The following is a 21577-nucleotide window of genomic DNA, read 5'->3' on the forward strand; positions in this document are numbered from 1 at the left end:
ATGACTAAATATGAATTATCTCCATGATTTCTAATATTCAAATCAAAAACCTGCTTTTTCATCCCCTGAAAGTTCAAAACCCAAAGATATTTAGACTCATATAACACAAAGGAAATCAGCATTTTCTGACATTTAGGCATCTGTTGATAGACTAATCAGTCGAGTCACTGCAGGGTTGAACTTCAATCAAATCTAAAAGAGCAAAATGAATAAAGTTCAAATAAATAACAACATCAAGGCTTGGCTGAAGAGGTACCGAAGTTTGCAGGATTGACAGTTCAATATGAGAGAGGCCCGAGGGAACCAGATGATTCCAATTGGATGGATCGTGTGTGTGTGTGTGTGTGTGTGTGTGTGTGTGTGTGTGTGTGTGTGTGTGTGCGTACACCATGAACAGATGAACGAGAGGCATTGGGGAAAATAATATATGAAACACAGTGCAGTATTGAATTTTTGCAGACACCTGACTGCTAACCACATGATGCTGACTTGTCCGTCGTTTTGGAAATGTTACATTCACGGTGACAATGTAAGGTCAAGTGAATAAGGCCTCAGTCACACAGGCCAGTAACCCCCTGGCAACAATATTACGGTTTGCCTGAAGATATCGTACAACTGGTCGTGAGGGAAATTGTGTTTTGTGACTGGTTGCAACTGGTTTGATCAGTACAAGATTGACACGTATCACCTGTAGTTTGCATGGAGTATGTTGTTTTGGTCTCCAGTTATTCTACAAGAGCAGAGCCATCAAGAAAGTTTCATTCAAATTAAATGGCTCCGTCCTAGCGGTAGTGAAAATGCGAAACATGTGACTCCAAACGGAAATGGTAACCATTTGAAACATGCTTGTTGCAGCAGTAAAGCACAGCTTTTATTTTGAAGGGGAACATACTCCGTTTCGCGTTTCCACTCAGCTAGTAGTTTGCAAGGTCCTCCGTACAAACTACAGGTGACTGCAGCAATCTGTTGGCTGCTGAGGAGGTTTTAGGTGCAGCACCCGCTTTGGCACCAATTTCACCTGGTGACAGTTTTTCACCTCCAATAATCACTCACTAGGGAATCCATATTTGTCCTTAGCGACCTGAGGTTGTATCACGTTCAACTCTTAAGCAACGTGTGCATGACGTCAACTACGTATACAGAAGCTTTTAAGTATAAAACACCATTAACGACAAAAAGAATGTACACACATTGTTGATTAAAAGTATCTTTTAACAGTTTGAATTGCACAAATCAAATTTAAATGCTTAACATTTAGTTGCATATGCAAAAAACAAAAACACCTCTCTTAAATAAGTCTATGTTGATGTTTGAGTCTCTCTCAGTCCTTCGGCTGTCTCCCATCCCGTGTTCTGCTTTCCCACCGGTGTGACTGAAGTGTATTTTGTAATTTTTTTCCTCACACGTGTGCACAAGTCTGCTCGACTACAAAAAGGTTTTCTGCTGCGTGGAGCTCTGACTCACGGTTAACTATCCTAAAAGCAGCCTCCGCTACCTGCCTGAATGCAAATGTAGACAGTCGAGTGAGTCGAATGTGCCACTTCCTCCTCTAATTCAATTTTCCTGTCCCTGGAGGCTGCAGGGTCCAGATTAGCTCGAGTGCTTTAGTCCTCTTGTTGTTCTCCTGCTCTCATCAATACACACTCAGCATGCGCTTAAGTAATCACACGGCCTTGACGGTATGTAGGAGTTTAAGGGTCTAAAACATCCGTCATTCACAACAGAAGAAATTAAAATCACGCCATGAATATGTGTTAATAAAAAGCAGCAAGGATGGAAGTTTTTTGATGTTCCAGCCTTCATCATTACAGCGTCAAATATTTGTCCTTGGTGTCGCCTCATGGTGAATAAATTGTCTCGCAGCGCTCCTGATAATTGCTGAATCATATAGGACGTTTTAGTTAATCTGTTGTTCTGGACTCGCACATGGTCGGACTTAGAAAGGCGGGAGAGTGTGGTGTAACAGTAAAGTAGGGGGTCGAGCGGGAGAGTGTGGTGTAACAGTAAAGTAGGGGGTCTTACGCAGTAGAATGTCGCAGGACAAGTGGTCCTCGCTTCTTGTTAAAATGTTGGTGGCTTGATTTGAAAAGCTGTGCTCACACTGCCAAAATAGACTGACTACTAGACATTTGAAAGGACGTGGGCATTATAAAGCTACAGACTGAAGCCAACACTTGCTGCTGTGTGATGGACGCGATGAGGGACTGATCAAAGTTGAGGAGGCTTCAGTTTTTTAGCAGCATTGCTTTAATACTGTAAAGCTCAACGAAGCGCATTTATTCATGTTCGCAGACACACACGAGTCCAAATATGATGTTCATGAGTGCTAGAGCAGCATTTCAGTATAGCTAACCATGCCTGGCTGTATAATAACTTTGCTGCTTGTAGTGTTAATCAGTTTAGGGTAACTCAGAGGACAGATTTGGGCTTTTTTTTTTTTTTTACAACCATTCACAGGTGATTAAATTTCAGGTGAAGCCAAAAATTAATTAACAAATTTAATGCTGATTATAAAAATCAACTGTAAAACTAACAATAGGTTTGTCGATGCTCGCTTACGGTCAGGCCACACAAGTCAAGTGCTAATGGGTGATTTTGTTGTGTATAATTGGCTAAAAAAAGTCACCACCTGGATTATGTAGTAATTAGATAATTACTACAGTGATTACTGTTTTGGCTGATAACAGGGTTTTAAGCTTAACTGATGCAGTGTGTAGCTTCGCATTTCATTCTCATTACATATTCTGTGGTTATGAAAAAGATGTTCCTATGTGTCAGAAGCATCAAATTATTGGTTTTCTTTAAGGAAAAAAACAACTAGAGAGATTATTGAAACTAAAGCTGGATTAAGAACTGTCCAACACGTTACTAAAACCAGGAAGGATAGTGGAGAAACATTACCTTCGAAGACGTTAAGAAACAAAACCTCATGAGTCGTCGTGATTGATTACTTAAATGTTTCTAGAAAAACAGTACAACTGGTGTTCATATTTAATAGCGAAAGTAAGAACATTTCCACATGCACAGTCCAAAGAGAACTCTGGGGACTGGGACTAAATTAATTATCGGTGACGCTAATTTGGAAAGCAAAAGGTCTTCAGTTTGCTAGGGAGCGTAAAGATTGAACTCTGGATAAATGGAAAAAGGTCACGTGGTTCGATGAGTCCAGATTTATCCTCTTCCAGAATGAAGGTGCATCAGGATAGTCAGCTCCTGTCTGTAGGGCCGGTGTTTGATCAGAGGTTGTTTCAGTTGTTTAGGTATGTAGTTCAGCTACATGATGGGTGCAAAAAATTAGGTCAGCTGACTACCTGAAACATACTGAATGACCAGGTTTTCCTCCATCAGTGGACATTTCTTTCCCCCCTGATGACACTCAGATGTTTAAGATGACAGTGCCACGATTAACTGGGCTCAATAGCAAAAGGGCGGTCACACACACGAGACCACAGAGCCAAGACTTTAAGCCATTTTGCTGCAGTGGTCTAACTCTCCCCTAATCAATTCAAATCACCAAGGGCTTGGTGAAAAATTCCTGCACTCTGAATGGGAATAAATGTAATATTGCATAAACTCATTGAAAAGAATCTATGGTGAATACATGCCAAAAAAGGAATGAGTGTTTTCCGCTTACAAACTTTCTTCACATTGATGGGAGAATGTCTTAAATCGGTGCTGCAGGCTTACTGGCACATTGTCAGCACATCGTAATATTATGGATACTAGACAGTAAAATTCTGTTTTCACTTTCTACTGAAATTTTTAAACAAAGTTTCAATCTGTTGCTGATAGAAGCAAATCTACCAAGTGTCATCACATGAACCAGCTTTGCAAAGGACTACATTGAGTCATGCCCTCAACGTTTTGTGTTCTTTACCATAAACGGGAGTGGCAGCTGAAATCAGTCAAAAACTCAAGTGCACAGACATAGTGTCAGGCTGGTGAACACAGTGGAACATAAAACAGGCATCTATGGATGCACGAATAGAAACTGTTTGCGACCAAAAGTATGCAATAGAGTAAACATTGGACTCCATTGTGATGTTTTAGTCATTGGTGTTTTGTGCTGGTGAAGATACTGGTGAAGGTCTCATCCAGAAATCAAAATACTTATTTGGGCTGCCAGGTTTGGTTAAGCCAATAGAAAATAAAACTTTCAACTTTTACCTGAAATGAAATATTTGAAGTGCGGGTTCAGGTCAGGAGATTGCCAGGCATCCCAAGTGTCTTTTAAAGGTTCCAGGTAGAACCAAGTGCAATTGGGATAGCCAAATTAACCCTTAATCATTAACCCTATTGCTGCCAGTTAATATTAGTGAAGGCTTTGTGAAACCCAGAAATGTTCAGGATTATGCGTGAATCATATAGAGCATAGGTGTCAAACTCTGGCCCGCGGGCCAAATTTGGCCCGCAGCCTAATTACATTTGGCCCGCGAAGCCAATACCAAATTACTATTAGAGCTGGCCTACTGGTATTATACAGCTAATATATATATTGTTTAGTATTAAGCTTTGCTTGTTCCATATTCAGTTTTTCAGCAAAACTTGTTTGAGTCAATAAGAAAAGATTCATTCTTTTATCTAGATCTTCAATAAATATTAATGTTAGCCCGCGACTTTGTTCCAGTTTTGAATTTTGGCCCACTGTGTATTTAAGTTTGACACCCCTGATATAGAGTTTTCGTTTTCGAACCCTTCTCCACAGAGACACCTGCTGGCGTCTTTTGCTATTGTTACATTTTGGCTGTGCTGTGGCAGGCAGGAAGTGGGTCCAAATACAGGACTCAACACGAAAAAGGTAAACTTAGAATGGCAGCTTTATTCGCTGGGAAAACTTCTCCATAAAAAAAAACTAAAAAAAACCAAAACAACCCAAAACCCTGAGTAAGAAACTAAGAACAAAAAACACCAGGAAAGTAGTACAGAACAAAGCTAGAAACCAGAACCATGAAGAGACTTAAAGCACATAAGGCGGTATGACACAACAAAGGGCAAAGGAAAACACAGGGCTTAAATACAAAAGGGAGTAACGAGGGAATGGGAAACAGGAGGGAAACACAGCTGGGACTAATCAGACATAATGAGACAAGAGGAAGCAAAACTAGATGCACTGCACACAGGACAGGGACTATCAAAATAAAACAGGTGACAATCACAAAGACAGACGTGACACAGAGACATGACTGACTGGGGAGACAGAGGGAACATGGAGACAAGAGTGACTAGACGTGGAACACAGGAAAGGCAAAGTAACAGAAACCTAAATCCTAGGAACTACAAATAAACATGAGCAAAAAACATTAAAAAGACCCCAAACCTTGAATAACAATAATGAAGGAATATAAATTAACCAACAAACACAAAACACTGGGTCACAGACCCAGTACCCTGACAAAATGCCACTATGTTTGTTGTGATAACCACACAGGTTTTGTGGGAATGAACGTTGTCTTTGTAGGTATGCTAAACGTAGTCCTTGTGGAAGATGTGTCCTGTGCGGTGGATTGAAGTGTGAATGAATGAGTCATTGTGCTGACTGAAAATGAAGATCAATAAGAGAAAATCAAGTAAAATATGTCTAATGTCTTCATTTGTCATATGTGCAGATTTTTATTCAAAATTTCATTTTCTGTTTTTCACTTCTCTCTTAGCAAATTAAGTCACATAACTGAGTTGTTGCAAGTCTACGCAGGAATTTTGTAGTTTTTGCTGAGATGAAAGTCATGGATATACCACAAATCCACTTGCCAATAAACTAATACCATACCATACCACCTTTATTTATAAAGCACTTTAACATAAAACCAGAGTTCACAAAGTGCTGTACATGCTAAAAGCATAAGTAAAGAAAATTAAAATGAGATAAGATAAAATAAATAACTAAAAAACTAAAATAAATTCAAACATGTCAAAACAAATTGAGTCAACCCCTCTAATCAATGCCAAAGGCTTCAGCGAATAAATATGTTTTAAGAAGACTTTTAAATTCAGAGAGAGAAGAGGCCTGCCTAACATGCAAGGGTAGATCATTCCACAACTTTGGAGCAACTACAGCAAAAGCACGATCACCTTTAGATTTATACTTAGTTTTTGGTACCTTAAGGAGCTGCTGATTGGCGGACCTAAGGGAACGGGGAGGTGTATATGGTTGTAGTAGCTCCGAGAGGTAGGGGGGGGGGGCCAGGCCATTAAGAGATTTAAAAGCAAATAAGAGAATTTTAAAAACAATCCTAAAATGTACAGGTAGCCAGTGGAGTGAAATTAAAATTGGGGTAATGTGCTCAAACTTTTTTGTTCCAGTTAAGAGACGTGCTGCAGCATTTTGCACAACCTGCAGGCGCCTAATGGACGCATCACTAACCCCAAAATAAAGTGCGTTACAATAATCCAGCCTAGAAGTAACAAAGGCATGGATTACTGTCTCAAAATGCTGTTTCGATCATATGCCCTTGGAACAAATGATTAGTGAGGTATCTTTTGACCTCTACAGCAGGATCACCAGTTGCATTGTGGGTAAAATGAGCTTCTCTAACCCGGCTGTCAAAAAAATTCCCACAAACTGTCTCTTGCTGTGGTTTCTGCTAGTGATGATGATGGCTTTTAAGCTTTCTGGGAGTTTGCGGTGTCATCAAGTTTGCTCTACACTCTGTCAGTCAAGCCTAGTAGCAGCAGGTAAGCTACCTGTCAAAACCGTGGTGAAAAAAACCTCACTGAGCTCTGGTGATGTGACGTGAGTTTGGAGCAGTTTTTTTGAAACATCTGCACTTTGTGAACTCGACACAGCATTGAAATGTCAGTACTGAGTGTCTCCTCACTAGTTGACATCAGAAGCTGCTGCTGGAGTACTTGTGGGGAAAAACGTCTAATTTTGTTTTTAATTCATTGCATCACTCTAAATTTTAATACAATAGTAATAATGTTTAATTTGAGGTATGTTGCTTTTATTGTGATAAGGACAGAGGAAGAAGAGGCAGAAAATAGAGGAGGGCAGTATCTGAAGGCAGGAATCTGCTGCATGGGATATATGCAGCCTAACTGCTGGTTAGCCGTGTTTGTTATATTTAAAATAGTAAAAATTAGTAAATGTAACACTATTCTGTTCTTTTAAAATAAATGATTTTCTGTTACAATCATAGGTGTGTGTTTTGTTTTTTTAGTTCAGAGTGTGTTCATGTTTAAAAAAACAACTTTTTAATATGACATAACAGCCATGATAGTTGCCTCTGACTACTCCGCTCCACTCAGGCTTTTGCTGCTATTTAACCAATTAACTGACACCACCTTATTCATTGGAGACGTGCCTTCTTTCTCTCTGTGAGCACTGTGATCAATGAGAAACCAGTCAATACCAATCAGCAGGAAGCAGGAGCCGAACTGGTTTTAAAGGGTTCAAGTGTGGGATGCTAACCGACTGATGTAGATACAGAGGTTAGCCATGTAGGAGTTAAGCTGGTTACAGATAACAGCTCATTTAACCCACAGGGTCCCACCTGCTGCTCTCACCAGGGGGCCGTGCTCCAGATGGCCTGTGATTGGTTTCACACAGGCCGAAGTAAGAAGCACTAACAGGCCCTGTTTATACTCCCAGTGGGAGTTTGTCTGATGCTCATGGCGGATTTGTGTGCAACCATGTGGGTGCATGAAAATTTATTTGCCACCTTATAAAAGTCAGAGAGAATTGAGTTTCTGAGTGTAGTGATTAACATGGAGACGCTACTTTTCTGGTCAAGATCTTTAGACTTTGACTGATATGAGTCATTTAATTTGGGAGGTACTAATCTATTTGAATTTTATCTTCTATCTTCTGTGTCTAAATGCTTTATGTCTAAGATTCATACTCTGATGTACACAGCAACTCGGGGTTCAGTATTTTGCCCATGGACACTTTGGTGTGCGGACTGGACTGGACACCCCTGATTCTTTTTGATTACATTAAATTGAAGCTGTCCACACCGCCCCCATTTTGTCAGTTTTTGCAGCACATTGTTTCTTTACACTCATGCTTTGTTCTTTTAGAGGTTTCTAGTGCAGGTGTTCAGCACATGCATGAACAAATATTAAGTCTCCATCGTCACTGAGCAGATCAGAAGCTTTTAGCAGTGGGGTTTCTCTCGCTGGTAACTGAGAGCATCATTGGCACCTCAGCTATGATTCACAGCACTGCTGCTTCCTTATCAAAGGACACTGAAGAATTGTAAAAGCCAAAAGAACAATTCATGTGTCACAATCAAGCACCAGCCTCCAGAGCTGAACAAAGTAGCAAATATGGAATTGGCAGAAACTGCAGTTCCTCCAGTTAAGTTGCTGAAAAGGATTTACCTTCCCAGTACATTCACCTGTGGCTGACACCAACAAAAAAACCCAAATACAGACTCGACCCATTCATGTCACAGAGTGCAGAGTTGGACACGCTAGGCTTTTCGGCTAGCCAAGTAAAAACAAAAAGTTATGTGATGCTAGTACAAGGTATATTATTCAAGTGTCTCTCCCCCACAGTTAAGGCTAGAGTAGTAGATATTTAATCTTTATTATCCGCTCCACTCACAGTTGGAAACGGAGTCATGCATGCCACTTAAACCACTAGTGAGTGGAGTCAGGTGGAGCCCCCTGTAGTTTAAAATTGGTCAGCTCTCAGAGAAGCCCTCCCCCTGTCTGTCTGTAAGGCCTCACTCTTTTGGAACATTTTCATGAAGCAGAATTATCTGAAAAAATATTACAATGATAAAACCAATAATAATAAAATAAAATAAACAAACAAACAGCAACCCCCCCCCATAAAACCAGACGATGCCAATATGGTCACGAATCATCTTTTATACAGTCTGTGGTCATAGTCATTGGCTGGAGGTGACATTATCACACTGTTCTTTCTAAAAGGCAAAAATCACCCCAATGATCTTGAAATGCAGACTGAGAAAAACGTGCATGTCATTATTGCATGATTGTAGGACATGCTGAGATTGATGTGAAGTTGTGTCACAAAACCTGAATACGAGGTTTTTTAAAATATTTTTCTTCATTGCACTTTCCAGACTGAACAGTGTTAATCTCATTCGATAGAAACAGATGGAAATGAATTTTCAAAACAATCTTACACCCTATATTTTATCAAAATGAAAGCTTTCATTATCTGGAGTTTCTCATTAAGGACAGAAATTGATTTACATGAACAGTTCCATTTTCACCCCAAATAATAGTTTATCATAACTGCCCCCCACCCACCCCTTGTTTTTCTAACATTTAGCATTCCACACTGCACCTATTTTTAATCTATCAACCCGACAGCATTTTTAACCAGTGGCAAAACATTTTCCACTCTGTTTATATCCACAGCAGCTGTTACTGCTCGCCATCCAATGGGCCAGTTCCTCTGAGAATTTTGCAGCAGTACTTAAATGCAGTCCTGCCTGAATATGATACATAGCGGCATCATGTTTGATTTCCAGCAGGTTAGGTTTTTTTTAATAATACAAAATAGAGTGAGATGGACATCTGACAGCATAGTTCTCTGCACGTCAGACTGAACCTATACAGCTGCTCTGCACCTCCTGTTCATGCGAGCAGAAAGACAGTCTGGAGGAGTCGTGATGCCCATCTCAATGAGAGGAGGAGGAGTTGAGTGGGACACAAAAAGGGAGGTGGTGCATAGAGCAGTGGAGGAGAGATGTTGCAGGTTGTAGCATAGAGAAATCTACAAGAAGCCTACCAGCAGGTCTTGAGGAATCACGAGTCTCATCTTAATGAGACATGGTAGGAGGAAGGAAAAAAAAAAAAAAAAAAAAAAAAAAAAAAAACCTCAAATCTTAATACTCTACAGCTAATGTTGCTAGTCAAGCACATTTCCTGACATGCAGTTTTTCACTACTGAAAGCAAATCTGCTGTGTTATACAATGCTATTGTACATTTCAGTATAGATTTTCCAAGCATCTAGTTGTAATGCAATCTTGCTGCCTTGTCAGCAAGAATCAGGAAAACAGGGTGGCACCTTCATCATGTTACTGGCTTGACTTTGTAGAATATCTACCTCAGCGAAAGTTAGTCACCTTCAAGCAGTGATTTGAGACAAAACCCAGTTGTTCAGCATGAGCTTTTAACAAGCTTTTTATTAAAAATGACAGCCAGAAATGGCGTGCCAGTGGAAGGTCATCCTTTCAGTTTAGCGTTCAGTGCTGCTGTGGTCTTCTCAGTCAGGATCACTTCACCACTTGAGACTAGGCCCCTCTGGCTCTGGGAAACTTTCCTTGCTGCAGATACTGCTCTTCCTGCAAGGCAGGCATTTTTTCCTTTAAGTGCTGAAAAAGAAAATCTTACAGAAGTGCATAAGTGAATATGTAAAGCTAAAAATTCTAGATGCCATTTCAGCTCTTCCAGGGGGAAGCCTTTCTACCTTTGATTTAAGCTTGCAAATGCCAATTTCAGTGCGATCTACCTTCTTGAAGTGTAAAAGCTCTGGAAAGTTTTGCTAAACTTGCATAAAGCTGCAGTTCTGTAAACTTAGGGCAGAATGCCAGGCAGTTTAAGTATTAGACTACAATCAAGATACTCACGCTGTCGATGACAGTACTGCTCACAAGAGTCCATGCTGGTTGGATAGCAAACAGCTGTGGTGCAGTGGATGAACACCTTTTTTTTTAAAAAAAAAAAAGAAAAAAAAAGTACATTTGGTCAAGAAAACAGTTTCTGTAAGGGAATCCAATTTAAATAAGCTCTGCTGTACCCGGTCTTGCTGTGGAAAGAAGTCATTTGGATCCACAAATGTAAACATCTTTATGACAAAACGTTTGTGGTGCGTCGGGTACTGAAGCCCAGAGGAGCCGTCCACACGAACCACTGTGGTCAGGAATTTGTCATCATGGTATGGACACCTGCAGCCAAGAAGAATCCACCTTAGCACAAAATACAAAAACTGTACAAAGTTGTATCTGATTGCTTTTATATACCCATTAAACAGAAGGTCCCACTGTGGCAGGCTGTCAGGATTTGGATTGGAAGTGGCCCAGCAGTGCTCCAAGTTCAGAATGATATTTGGGTCGGACCTTGCCAAGATGCGCACCTCAACATAGACGGGTTCCCGTAACACTTTGGTGATTGGGTAGTCTGACGGGGCATAGAAGGAGCTGTACGCTGCCACTTCTGCAAGTAGAGTAATAGTTTTAGTGCATACAAGTTCATTTCTGTACTGCTTCTTAGGGGTTGTGTCACTCACCCTCCACACATCCTTTTGTGCGGCACTGTCCACTTCCCAGTCTGAGCTCCACTCTGAGAGGTCCTGCAGCAGCAACCGGTACGGGAGGAGGAACAGGGCTCACCTCCAGGATGAGAGCCTCTGTGGCTGTGCCGGAGTACCGACACTGGAACAGTAGCCTGTTGGCAGAGCACAACTTTGTGCTATTTAAGCAGTCAAAGGCCTACTTAAGTTTCAGTCCCTTTAAGAGTTAAATCATAGAATGAATGGAAATCAACTACAGGCCAATTGCTTTGTAGTGTGGCACGACAACAGAGGCACTGGTTCTAGATATTAGTCCAATAGGATCGACAGGTTCTCTTTCAAGTCCAGCATGTACCCACTGAACTGCTTAAGCTTTTTGGAAATTATACCTTAAACATACACTATCAGAAGTATGAACCTTTTAGGGATGGCCGTCATTTTATTTACAGCACATTTAAACAAAATTTGACTGGCAGTGCTTTAGAAACAGTACATTTACATCGCAGCTGCCAAAGGAGAAAAGTTTACAATACATGAAGCTAAAGGGGGTTTTATATAGAGTTGACTCAAATAAAAATTAATCAGTGCTTTTGTGTTGTCATTGTGTTCAGAATTTGCCAATTAATGACTCAATTCCCATTTGACAGACTCACTCAAAATGGCTGTCCCTGGTGATTGAGCCTTTTAGGCCAACTCCTACTTCATATGAAGACGACATGTGGTTTTCATAAACAACAAAACCATCCTCCTCCTGTGGGAAGAGGGGAAAAAAAATGACTATGTTCAAGTGATGAATCCGATCAGATTGTATTTTCATATTAAAAGCTGTCTAGATAACCCTCCACCTACCGTAACTGTGGTGCCACATGCTGTCACAGGGAACTGAAAGATGGCAAAGGCAGAGGTGCTGTCGACAGAGGTACAGAAGACATCGTCAGTCTCCAGCAGGTCGATTGAGTCCAGCTCTATAGGTGGCAGGGTGGCATCTCTAGCCACAACCACCACAAACTGGCCATCCCTGGTACACTGCACAGTCACTGGGAGACAAGACAATAGATGGGTGAAGGTCTGCTCAGTTTCACATGTCCACCAACAGGAAAAGAAACCTCACCGAAGCATAAATACCTGTTTTCCCATAGTAGCACCGTAGCCCATCAAAGCAGCAGTTCATTTTTTCACATTGTTCAGGGGTCAAATCTGGAGTCCCACACCGGAGCTTCTGAGCCTCCTCTACCAGGCATTTATCAAGAGGAGCTGCAGTTGGAGGGACATTTGACTGTTGTTGAAACCACTGAAAAGAATGAGAAGTTTGAGGTTTCTGCAGAGGAATCTTCCAGGAATGCTGCGCAGTAACACAACAAACACAAACAACCACAACACTAAACAGCAGCTTGAAAAAATTCATTATGGTGTTAATAACTAACTACACACTGGCCAAATCTACAACAACCACATCTATGGCTGGGATGCAGTCTTTATATGTGATTGATTGTGTGTAGTTCGCTATGAACACCGCCTCTCATTGTTAGTAGTCAATTGTGTGCCAGCCCTGCAGAGTTAATCAGCTGGGAGCTGACAGGTGGAGCTTATTGTCTGCTCATCTGTCTGAAAAGAAGTCATTACACGACTGCTGAGTCAAAGCTGAGTGATTTTTTTTATTTATTTCTAAAGGAGAATTAAAGAGGAAAGCTGTGAATGGAGTTTCTATTTGCAGTCAGTGAATTTTCCACAGCTGGGTCTGTTTACTCAGAGCTTGAACCTTTGCATGTTTACGCTGAATGTATTATTGTGACCCAACACAGTATTAATTTTTAAAGTGGAAAACATGCTGTATCACACTGACATTTTCTACACTGCCTTCCTCTGTTACTGCCAGTGTAAAAACTTTTTCCTTTCCATCTATTCAGATGTATGGGCGGTACACCCAGGAGCTGGGTGTGTTTGCCAAGGAGGAGGCGGCGCGCCTACGTGATGGAGGGGTGCGGGATGGCGGTGGCATGAGGAGGAACGCCAGCGTTCGTAGTCGTGCTGATCTTCTGGAATATGAGAAGGACCCTTGTGCAAAGTGCCAGTGTAAGTGACGATCACTCTTTTAACCCCTAACCCACATATTGATTCATAAACCACGTACAGACAAATTTGATTTTAGGTGGGCCAGACCAGTAAAACAGTTTCTACAAAATGTTCCAGTTTTTCTATTTTCACCTATTCAGTTTATCTAAATGATATTTATGTATCACTAGTTCACAACAGTGACTTCAAGTCACAAAGACACTGCAGTACAAGCTACTGTTGTACAGTACTGTGCAAAAGTCTTGAGGCAGTCCTCATTTCTTTCTATTTTGTTGGGAAAATGGGAAAAAGGTGCAGCAATTTATTAAAACGTGCAAACGTGCCTGGAAATACAGTATATCATTCAAAAACAGAGTTTGTATACTTCTAACAAGCTTGAAAGTCAATATTTGGTATGACCATATTTATTCTTCAACATAGCCTGAACTCTCTTAGGCAAGCTTTCTTGTAATTTCTTCAAGTAGTCTTCAGGAATAGTTCTCCAGGCTTCTTGAAGGACATTCGGAGCTCTTCTTTGGATGTTTGCTGCCTTTTGTTCCCTTCTCTGTCACAATGATCCCGCACTGCTGCCTGAAGATACAATGGTGCTTTTTAAGTTGTCTGCTACGTGTAGATACAACACTTGTTCGTCCCTTGAGTTTGGTGCCTTTTTATCCTTGGATGATTCATAGGTCAGTGTTGAGTGGCTTAACAAAACAAAACAAAAAATTTCCTCTGAAAATGGTCAGCTACAAGAACTGGAATGAACTAAACCGCCAATGTCAATATAAGAAGTTTGAAAGACCTTCAGAAAGCCTGGATTTAAAAAAATCATAGAAACACATCGGTATGGTGTAGTGTGGGTAATGTTTTTAAAACTGACAATGATTTAGACTTCAGAGTTTGGACAAACACTGTCAGCTCATGATCTGCTACAACAATACTTTGTGATTAAGAATAAAACCGTCCTTCTCTCCTGCTGGACTCTGCAGAACTCGTTGTAAGGCTGAATGTTTGATACTCCCTCTTCAGACTCAGGCTTGCAAGGAGAAACTGTGCAGGTAGTGCCTGAAGGTCAGACCAATGTAGTGATTAACTATAGTGAATCGTGTGTGTGCACACCCCTAAAACTGTGATTTCAGCTCTCCACTGAGCGTTAAAGTCGTGTGAAAGCGACGAGTTCTTGAAGTACAGCACAGCAGCTACAAAAGATGGAGAAAAAAGGTCCTACATATTTATGGTTTCCTGATAGTATTCCTGATGGTGTCGGACTTTTACGTCCGATAAAAGTTCCTCAGTTTAACAGTCCCAGCCTGGCAGTGATCAGGACAAAAACTCAGAACTGAGGCTGATAAACGTCTTAGAGAGTAACACCCCCACATAACCAACAAAAACATCATTTGCATTAAAAAACTAGACTTTCCTTACAGAATAGATCATTTACATGTCACAGTAAGATTTTCTAAAAGGCTCATTTTGAGTGTTTTTCTGCTCACACCATGCTACCTGCATGCGACTTGTATGCTTTATAAATGAAGCCCAAAGAGAAGAATTAAATGTGTCTGATCTGAGCAACGACCTCCAGACACCAAGGACTGTCTCAATGTCAAAGGCAGGGACAGCGTCCTCTGCTGGCAGCCAGTGGCCCAGATTGTGTTTGTCAGTGTGTGAGTGTATCCGATTGCTTCACTTTGTGTTTACGTTTGTTTATGTGAGCAAAACGCTGATCTGAGCTGTCAGGTTATTTTATGTCTAGTCTTCCCAGATGACTGCAGATAAAGGAGTGGCACCAGCAGAGAGCTCCACTTGAGACCGATGTACTCTACAGTAATGGAGTGTTATGTGTATTTCTGTGTGTATGCGTGCATCTTCCAAATGTGTTTTGAATGACTGTGATATTGCTTTTCAGAAAGTCACACTGTATTTGTCATTTTTCAAAGCTTACAGCTCTACAAATGAACTCATCGTATCTTAATCAATCCAGGCGAAACCTTACAGATAAATACGTATCTTAAAGCTGGAGTGTCTGTCGAGCGAGGAAATGTTTTAGTGTCTACTTCAAGTTGAGTCGACCTTCTTTCCAGAGCCTTGTACTACAAAGTGAGTTTAACACAGCCAGGGGATCTTTTTGTTATCTGAATTCACTTACCCTAACACAGGCATTCGGGATAGGCAGCAACACAAGGGTAACGATCTCACTGAGCTAACCCAGGGTTTCCCTGCATATACACGTGAAAGAGGTGGTGTTGGCAGCATCTGACCATTCACAAGAATGGCTGAAGAACTTAAACTATACTATGGGAAAAATATGACGAGGTTAAACACAGCAACACAGCTCCTGCAGACAAATCAGCAGTGTGAGTTTGCGTGAGAGGAAAAGCACTTTAGAGTAATATTGTATTAAGAGTGTCTACTTTAAGTGCTTTGGTCAGTAAGGTTGGAAAAGAGCTGCTATATTAATAAAGTGTAGCCTATTTATAGCCAGGAAAGAAAGCCAGTAAAAAAGCATAGTGTGTGAGTTAACAGACCTATCAATAACACGGTTCTGTCGTTAAGATAAGGGAGAGTGGGAGACTCTGATAGATTATAACGAGTATTTGATTAAATTGATGTTTAAAAGATAGTTTTAGTTTTTGTTCTTTTAGCAGCAGCCTCAGTGGTGTTTAACAGCCTGACAGTAAAGAACAAATATAAAAACTGTACTCAAACTTAGGCTTAGTTTACGTGCAAGTCGAAGATGAGGTCAGCCAGAACGTGTTATATTATGATGTCAATATACCCAGTAAGAAGTGATCCACAACTCATAGTATTAGGAATCCTGGGTTAACCTGAAAGTTGCCTGGATAAAAGGAAACCATGCCTCGTAGTACAGACCTCTGCTGTGGCATTTTGGTTGGTAAAATGAAGAATCTGATTATTCAATTTATTGATTTTTGTAATTTCTGATTTTGTGGATCAGATAAAATACATTTTTCCAAAGCAGTTTATATTATAGAGTAAAGATCCTATGATAATAATAATTCTTAAGGTTTGCTTTGCTGCATTTGCATTTATTGCTGACACCATCAGCACTTGCAGCTGTAGGAGAACTTTAATAAAACTGTCTGTGCCCACTCTCTACAGTTTGTGTCAAAATTGTTTTTTTCTGCTTAGACTCCAAATTTGGTAAAGTGTGAACATGCAAACAAGGGCCACGTTTTTAAATTCACTTCGACTTGCACTCATATTTGTCAAAGCTGATGTTTTGACACTTTGCGGATCTGGAGCATTCAGATGTGTGTCTAACAAGATGTCACAGAGAGACGGCACGGCTTTTGGAAGTATTGAGAAATGGTTCTCTTAAGTGTTCCTGTGAGTGGCTCAAAGATTACGGCCATTAAAATCTGTTTTTCAGACCTTTTTCTCGTGTATAGAGGTTCCTCCCAATTCTCTGAATCTTTTCATGATACTGGCACTGTGGTGCAGTGGTCTTAACTCACAACAAGAACTATCCTGTGTGGACTGCATGTTCTCCTTGTGTCTGCATAGGTTTATTACTGGTGCTCTGCCTTCCTCCCACCATCCAAAACATAGACGATGGGTTAATTGGTGATTCTAAACTGGCCATAGATGTGAGGTGGATAGAGGCCTGAATGAATGCATGGTTAAATGTGATCATAGTGTAAAAGAGCTGTAAATGTTAGCCAGTGTCAGTCCACTGTGTACAGAAGATGAAACTCCTTATCAGTATAGCAAACTGTTTAGAGTGGCCAGATCCTCCTTATCTTCACCCATGAAATAAGTAACAATAAGGACTTAATAAGGCAACATGATTGATTATTCCCAGTTTTTGTTGCTTAACCTAATTTCTTTCAAGATATTCCCCACAACACAAGCTTTAGCATCACATACCTTTTCAGTCTTTTGTCTTTATTTTACACATTTTTTTGGAAACAGCATTATAAATACTTAAAAGTTCCACTTGCAGTTTACCCGATTGTTTTTCAGAGGGGACACAGATTTATTGAACTCTATTAGTAACTGGGGGAAAAAGTTATGTAAGCCAAATAACAGAAAATAAAGTGTTAAAATAAATAATCACTCTCAGGGATGACTCTCGACAAGGCAATAGGAGGGAAAGGCAGTGTTTGTTTTTACTCGTGCTTGCGTAAGTGAGCCAGCGTGGCGGCTTTCCAGTATCCATCTCTGCCTCTTTGCCCTTGTGACTAGTGATCTGATTAAAGAGCAATAGATTGCACTATAGGTGAAAGCTGCACTATATCAGCACAGCGTTGCTTGCTGGCTGTAATAGAAGCCATTTAAAACAATCAGTCAGATCAGCAGCCAGCCAGAGTGATTTGTGTGTTCACTGTCTGCCGTGTGTGCTCATAGATCAAGAGGTGTTCGTATTTTTAGACTCATCTTTGGAGAGGCGCTCAGGCTGGCCAGGCACCGCTGCTTTCATTCTTAGGTAATGTGTGCTGAGAGAGCCTTCAGATTTGGTGGAAGTGGGAGTTTTAGTGCTTTCCTCTCATGCATCTGTGTGGGAACATCATATCTGTGGGTGATGGACTAGTGTGTGCCTCGGTTCGTATCAGTAGTTGGAGGTTTTTGAACAAGGCAACCTACACATGCAACTAAAGACTGTGCTGCTGAGCTACAAAACATGTACTCCCCTCACTGATTATTTTTGCCTCACAGAGTGAAATGTTGGTGCATTTTTGTAGGTTATTCCAAGGTTCAGCCTCAGTGAATAATATCACAGCTAGTGTTTCACTGTACATTCGAGGACTGTAAATCTTTGAAAAGGGCTGTAGGTGAATGATCTCCTGCATTTTCAACATTATTAATGATTAGGGTGATGCAATGCAGGACTCGCAGAGGTGGAGAAAGTGTCTGGCGTTGGGTGTGATTTTTAGTGCGGGATCAGGAGAAGACATCTGTGAACGCCACTGAGCCTGCGGATGTGAGTGTGAGCCAAGATGCACATGGAAGTATGTGGTGGTGCAGGTGCCAGAGTGTGTGTGTGTGTGTGTGTGTGTGTGTGTGTGTGTGTGTGTGTGTGTGTGTGTGTGTGTGTGTGTTGTACTTGTATAGCTGCCTTTATGAGGACCCCTACAAATTCTAAGACCATCAGTATGGGGACATTTTCGCTGGTTTCAAGTCAAATAAGGGACACTTCATACTCCAGTTTAGACGTATGAATTTTTCCCTTTTGGCTGTAGTGCTGTTTATCCATCTAGATTGCTGTTATGTGAGTTGTCCAGTTTTGCTTCAGTATAATGGAGCTAAACAGGACCTGCCAAAAGAACCCTAAAAAGAGGGTAACTCAGCAAAGCAATATAGATTAAATAAAACTACGGGTGCCCTTTTATGATTAGGGTTCATATTAAAAATACGTTTAGATTACGCACTTTGTTGTGATAGATAAGGGCAGGTTAAGAAGCTAGGGAATGCATTACGTCAGTGAATGTCCTCTTAAAGATTACGTGTGTGTGTGTGTGTGTGTGTGTGTGTGTGTGTGTGTGTGTGTGAGAAAGAGATTAAAGGGAATACATACAGAGAATCTCTGAGAATACCCCCTCTTTCTTTTTAAAAAGAGTTTCAACTGAACTGTCAAGTAAAATGACACAATCTAGAAAACCATGTCATCTCATATGTTCACTTAGATTTATCTGCTAAATATTTTTCAGAGGCATGTTTTCTTTTTGACTCTGTGTGAGATTGTGTCATGTGTCAGATTGCATGCTTATCCCATGTTCATGTGTAGGTTCTATGCTGGCTGTTTGCCATCCAGCAGGTGGCCTGGCAGCTGGACAGCCTGCCCCATCACGCACACAGTTGTGCCTCATTTGCCTCAGGAGACGCTGCATCCCATTGTGACCCGCTTCCCGGCCTAGAAAGACTGCTGCAAAGTCCTTTCATTTATCATTTTCCTTGTTTTGGTTTTTGAATAGCAGCATGCCATTCAAACAAGATTTAACACGAGCAGTTCTTTTTTTGAGCCACATCAAAACATTATACAAGCAGCATAACCACAAGATATCTTGATGTGAAATAGTAAATATTATCACATTACACGGTGGGGGCAGAGTAATGTGACTCATTGTGAACTCAGTGAACTCATTGTCATGTTCAAGAAACCAGTTCATTCATTTGGTACTAAGAGGTACCGAGTGTGCCAAGAAAACATCCCCCACACCATTAGCTCACTACCATCAGCCTGAATCATTGATACAAGGCAGGATGAGTCTTTCATGTTGTTTACCCCAAATTCTACAATCAGAACTCAAGACTTAGACCAGGCGGTGTTTTTTTTAATCTTCTGTTGTCCAACTTTGGTAACTCTGTTTCAATTATAGCCTCAGTTTCCCGTTCTTAGCTGACAAGAGTGGCACCTGGTGTGTTCTTTTGCTGTGTAGCCCATCTGCTTCAAGGTTTGACATGTTTTGCATTCAAAGATGCTCTTCTGGAGTTGCTGTTGTCTTCCTACCAGCTCTTTGGCATCAATAAGGTATTTTCACCCAGAGAACTGCTGCTCACTGGATATTTTTTCTTTTTCAGCCCATTCTCTATAAACCCCAGAGATGGTTGTGTAGGAAAATCCCAGCAGATCAGCAGTTTCTGAAAGACTCAACATCCAATAACTATGCCACGTTAATTTCAGTGCTCAGTTTGACCTTCAGCAGGTTGTTTTTAACCATGTCTGTAAATGCATTGAGTTGCTGCCATGTGATTGGTTTCATTTAAAAATGATAAATCATTTCATAAGACAGCTCAGTACTTAAGCTTTGAGCAAATGTCACAAACTGCATCGTAATGAACATTTATTTCCAATTAGTCACATAATGAGTGTCGAATAACAAACTTTTTCCTCTACAACCGTTTCCATTTCCTCTACAAACAAGCTGAACAATTAACAAAAAAGTGTTTTTGGTTTCTCACTTGGCTGTAACGCTGTCATGAAGTGTGGCTCTGGCAAATGTGTTAGTAGCACATTTTTAGCTTCTCTGGGGACAGGCACATCTATGAATGCTCTGGATATTTGTGAATTCCAGGCTTTGGCAGTGTCCGCAGACAAGCGAGGAGAAATTAGTCCAGCAATGCTTCTTTTAGCTGACCTAACCCAGAGTTATAGATTATAATGTAATAGTAGAATTTATAACCATGACCTAGCTTTTTTTTTCTTGATATTCTCATATTTGAACTGGATGAAGATAATGTGATTCTCTCATGTGCAAACGTGATAACATCTCTCTGCTCACTGCATCTTTTTACTCTTGTTTTCTTCATCAAAATACACATAAAATCACTCAAATTTTGTCCAGTGCTGACCTAAAAATGTATTCAGTTTTGTTTTGTTTTTTAAGACTAGTGCAACCCCATGATGTCTCATGCTCCCTCAACCACTCTTTTACGATTTGAACCCAGTGAATCCTGGCAGTGTCATCTATAAATATGCCTGTGCCACCAGTAAAAGAAAACTCCACTGGTAGAAACACCTTTTTTGGCAAATAATGTTTCTGAACCTAAACTTGACCACCTGAAGCAACTCCAAATCAAAACACCACCACAGGCTTGTAAAGCAAGCGCTAGTCACAAGGGGTGCATTGCTTCATCCAGCTCTCTTCTTACTCTGATTTAACCTTCACAGTGAAACAGGTCAAATCTGGAATCATCAAACCACATGAGCTTTTTCCATTGCTCCAGGGTCCAATCTTTATGTGGCAAACTGAAGCCTGTTTTCCAGATTAGTCTCACTGATGAGTGTTTTTCTTAAGTCTACACAGATGTTTATTGCCAATCCCTTCAGATCTCTTTGCAGTGTATGTGTCGAAATATAGTCGTGAGTTCCATATTTCTTCTTAAAAGATGATAGTTTACCACTATCTTTGAACTGTTATTATAATAGTTTCAGCAGTCTCCTTAGTTGTTTTCATCGTTTAATGCTGGCCAATAATTTAGTTACTCACTGTCCCGTTTAGAGTTAAATAACTTGTTGCCAGCTGAAACATATTAATTAATGCAACCAATGGGTGACTGAGTTTGTAGGACCAAAAGAAGTTACGTTCCTTGAATGCAACTAGTTGTTGTTTATTTATATAACTGAGTTATTATTTTTTCCATATGTAGTAGAGTTGAGTGATCATGTGACTTTAACAAAATATGACAATTAGTAATTTTTGTGAGCTTTTTTTTTTTTTTTGGTTTAACTAGCTCACAAAGAAATTTAGGTTACATTTACCAAAGAGAAGTCACACTTCCTCTTTAAAAGCTGGGCTATGACAGGCAAGCATAGTCCTAACAAGCTGGTTAGTCTTTGTAACAGTGAAGCC

At 40.5% G+C, this 21577-nt stretch overlaps 2 protein-coding genes across 10 annotated transcripts in view; one reads left to right on the top strand and one right to left on the bottom strand.

Moving 5' to 3' along the window:
* clcn2a (chloride channel, voltage-sensitive 2a) overlaps positions 1 to 21577 on the top strand; it is a 73199-nt gene that overhangs the window by 10319 nt on the left and 41303 nt on the right. For all 9 annotated transcript variants that reach the window (XM_085439929.1, XM_085439933.1, XM_085439922.1 and 6 more), the window contains exon 2: positions 13118 to 13283. In XM_085439929.1, coding sequence (XP_085296055.1) covers positions 13118 to 13283 — 166 coding nt within the window. The remainder of the gene's footprint in view (positions 1 to 13117; positions 13284 to 21577) is intronic.
* Positions 9934 to 12644, bottom strand: LOC146687713 (zona pellucida sperm-binding protein 4-like). Its single transcript, XM_085438987.1, has 8 exons — positions 12336 to 12644; positions 12060 to 12247; positions 11864 to 11961; positions 11208 to 11365; positions 10942 to 11134; positions 10719 to 10866; positions 10549 to 10624; positions 9934 to 10263 (listed from the first exon to the last, which is right to left on the bottom strand). The coding sequence occupies exons 1-8, from the start codon at positions 12613 to 12615 to the stop codon at positions 10145 to 10147; spliced, it is 1260 nt and encodes a 419-aa protein (XP_085295113.1). The 5' UTR covers positions 12616 to 12644; the 3' UTR covers positions 9934 to 10144.

This window comes from Copadichromis virginalis, linkage group LG18, assembly GCF_057382275.1.
Source record: "Copadichromis virginalis isolate Kocher_CV1m ecotype Utaka linkage group LG18, C_Virginalis_male_GT1.1, whole genome shotgun sequence".
Lineage (NCBI taxonomy): Eukaryota > Metazoa > Chordata > Actinopteri > Cichliformes > Cichlidae > Copadichromis > Copadichromis virginalis.